The sequence below is a fragment of the Augochlora pura genome, chromosome 8 (assembly GCF_028453695.1).
Source record: "Augochlora pura isolate Apur16 chromosome 8, APUR_v2.2.1, whole genome shotgun sequence".
Lineage (NCBI taxonomy): Eukaryota > Metazoa > Arthropoda > Insecta > Hymenoptera > Halictidae > Augochlora > Augochlora pura.
In genome coordinates this window covers 4959016-4962011 of record NC_135779.1, presented here as the reverse complement: position 1 = coordinate 4962011, position 2996 = coordinate 4959016, and the positions used below count along the sequence as shown (strand labels likewise).

At 52.3% G+C, this 2996-nt stretch overlaps 1 protein-coding gene across 1 annotated transcript in view; it reads right to left on the bottom strand.

Annotated features, from left to right (window-relative positions):
• Positions 1–2380: 2380 nt before the first annotated feature.
• Positions 2381–2996, bottom strand: part of Rho-6 (serine protease rhomboid 6) — a 7380-nt gene continuing 6764 nt past the window's right edge. Inside the window, exon 2 of the mRNA XM_078189307.1 lies at positions 2381–2837. Within this exon, the coding sequence (XP_078045433.1) occupies positions 2517–2837 (321 nt within the window). The 3' untranslated portion in view covers positions 2381–2516. The remainder of the gene's footprint in view (positions 2838–2996) is intronic.

Here is a 2996-nt window from a genome sequence, read left to right as displayed (position 1 = left end):
TTAAAAACAAGATTTCTTATATAAAACTGATTACAACAAACACAAATGTTAACACTAAAACCACCGAACCAATAAAAATGCCCGATTCTTAATTCCTTTTTATAATTATTAACCCCTTGCCGCACTTTCACGAGTCTGACTCGTGAATATAATTTCTAACAATAACTCGTTAAGTATGAATGTTATTTCGTCTTTTTAAGTCGAAATAAAATTCTGTCTTTTCGCCACTAATATTTAAGCGCCGAATTGCAAGCACACTATACATATTAATTTTATTTCTCTAAGAAATTATTCCGATCGAAAATGGTTTAATTATTGTAACAGCGAGGATAAAAGTACTGCAAAGGGTTAAAATCATAGGAACGTCATAGATATGATATAAACATCTTCACTGAAGCATACGATGGAAATTAAATTTCGCCATTGTTATAAAACAATAAAAATTAGTCGAAAAATTACTAACGTGTTACTATTGTTACAAGACGAAATTTATTTAATAATCTTGATGGTTTTCTGGTAATTCGTGCTTGAATTAACACTTTCCGTGCCACGTGTACCACCGATGGTACATACGTAATTGTATGTTTATTTAACGTTATAAAAAAATAGCTTATAACAAATCTAGAATTAAAGAATTAATTTCCACCATAAGAATGGATCGTAATGAATTTGTTTTACTATTATATAGGATTATTAATGATTTGCAGATAATATAGCAAGTTTTAGTGAAATAACAAATGACTAGAGTGACAAATGACTAAAAAAATTTCTTCAATCCTCAAAGAGGCTCGAATTTCAAATAATAATCACGGTGATTTCGACACCGGTGGATTTAGGTTAACAAAACTTAACGCGCGACGATACTGTAACACACCGTATCCTCCATTAAGCTACAAAATTCAACAGACCTTAAAGCTTCCGGTCAACAGATTTCCCGCTCCGAAAATCCGAGCGCGCCCCGCTGCATCCTTCAGCAATCCCCGCGCAGCCATAAACAACGATCTACCAAATACTTTAATCGACGAACGCCGCCTCCGGCTCGATTGTACACTGATCCGCCGTCCATAGTCTCGTCCGCCGAGCTCGCGCGAACGGAAACGCGGCCGTCGAGCCGCCAATCTCCAGTCACCGTCACGAATCGGCAGACTCGGGGTGGTGATGGGGGTGAGAACGACGATGGCACAAGAATTGGGTCCAGATTGTCCCAGGCGCCGTGTCCCCCCCCCGGCGAAGTATCCCCGTATCACGGCGAGTAACTTGGATCGAATACGTCGATCCCCGCGGAAGCGTGTTAGCGTTTTAAATACTCGATTACACACCGACCAGGTCCAGAGGTTCAAGCGATTTATAGTCGGAGGGCCCCGTCCATTTGTTCGCGGAATCGGCGATTCGTCAGCCGTCCCTGCAAAAAGCCGTTCCTCGGCCGCGCAACAACCCCCTAATCTCGCAATTAGAGGAGCCGTCGTAAATTTTCCCCGGAAGATGGCCGCGGTGCACCGGCGCTCCCAAGGCATCCGTGTGGCATCGAAAGGGGATTTTTTCCAATTCCGGCCTTGTCGATACGCCACCGTCTTGCTCCGCGCGGTCCTCTCTCCCCCCCCCCCCCCCCCCCTAACCCCCCCCCACGGTCCACGGCGCGACGCCGACCTGAAAAAAAAGGAAACGACGCGTCGCGGGGTGTCTGTGCGATCCGGGCAGTGCAACATTTAGTCCTGCGAGCGAAACGCGCGCGCTTCGATTGTCTCGCGGCGCGAGCGTTTTCGATTGTTGATCGTAGGAACGAGAGTCCTCGGCTCCTTGGCCGCCCGAGTGGCCGCCTCGGGGTTTTGATTGTTGACCGTGGCAGCGAGCAGTCCTCGGCCGGCTGGCCGGCCAAGTGGCCGGAAGTTCGCGGCCGGCTACTCCGATTCCTTCGAACGGGGCGTAATTGATGCGATCCACGGTCCCCGACCTGTACAGCTTCTTCCTCTAAATTTCTACGCGGCCCACGGTGCGCTCCGGGACACGCCAGTGGATCCGATCCCCCCCCCGGCTTGAACACATTCACGACCCTCCTCGGCGGCAGCTCACCCGGAGCCCGCGTCTCAAGGTAACAATCACAACGAACATCATCGAACCACTTCACTTCGGCACTCCGTCGAGCCGGAAGTCCTCGAGCCTGCCTCCGAGTCCCCTAAATTTCCTCTAGTGTCCTCCGTGTCCCCGCCCACGGCACTCACGAGCCCCTCATACCCTCCGCGCCGCTATTCGTATCACTCGATTCCCACTGGTCGGTCGCGCGGCCTCGCTCTCGCCCCCCCCCCCCCCCCCCCCCCGACCCTCCCTCTCTCCATCCGCCTCCACCTCCTGCGGACCTCTCATCGTTCCGGGCGATCCGGCCGGACGTCCTCAAGAAAATGTTCCCGTGTCGAGAAACCGTGACGGGTTATCTACTCGAAAACGCTCTCGGCGGCCTCCCTGATCTTGACGATCAGGAACGACCGTCTGCAGAGCTTGACGAGCAGCTCGATCCTCTGTCAGGACGGCTTCCTCAGCTGGGGCAGAGCGATCAGGTAGATGTTGCCGAGGATGGCGCCGACGACGAGCAGCATCACGCTCACCGCCGACAGCAGCCGCACGAACCTCACGAATCTACGGCCCCTCGAGTCCTTCTTGCTCTGGTTCGGGAACACCGCGAGGCCCAGCAAAGGACCGGCCAGGGCCCCTGCCACGTGGGCCGCCCAGCCTACTCGGCCGCAGCCCAGGAGAGCGGGGATCGGCAGCGACGCCACGTCGGCGCTGGCCAGCAGCAACACGGCGCCCAGACGCCAGCCGGCGTACCGCAACTCGCCGTGACACTGGGGCAAACGAAGCGATCGAGAACGATTAGGACGGAGGGCGATTAGGGTGGAGAGCGATTAGGATCGAGACGCCATTGTGCGATGCATCCAATGCAAGGTTTAGGGCTGAGTGTATCGGGTGACTAATGTAATATTTTTACGAGTATGAGAGACAAA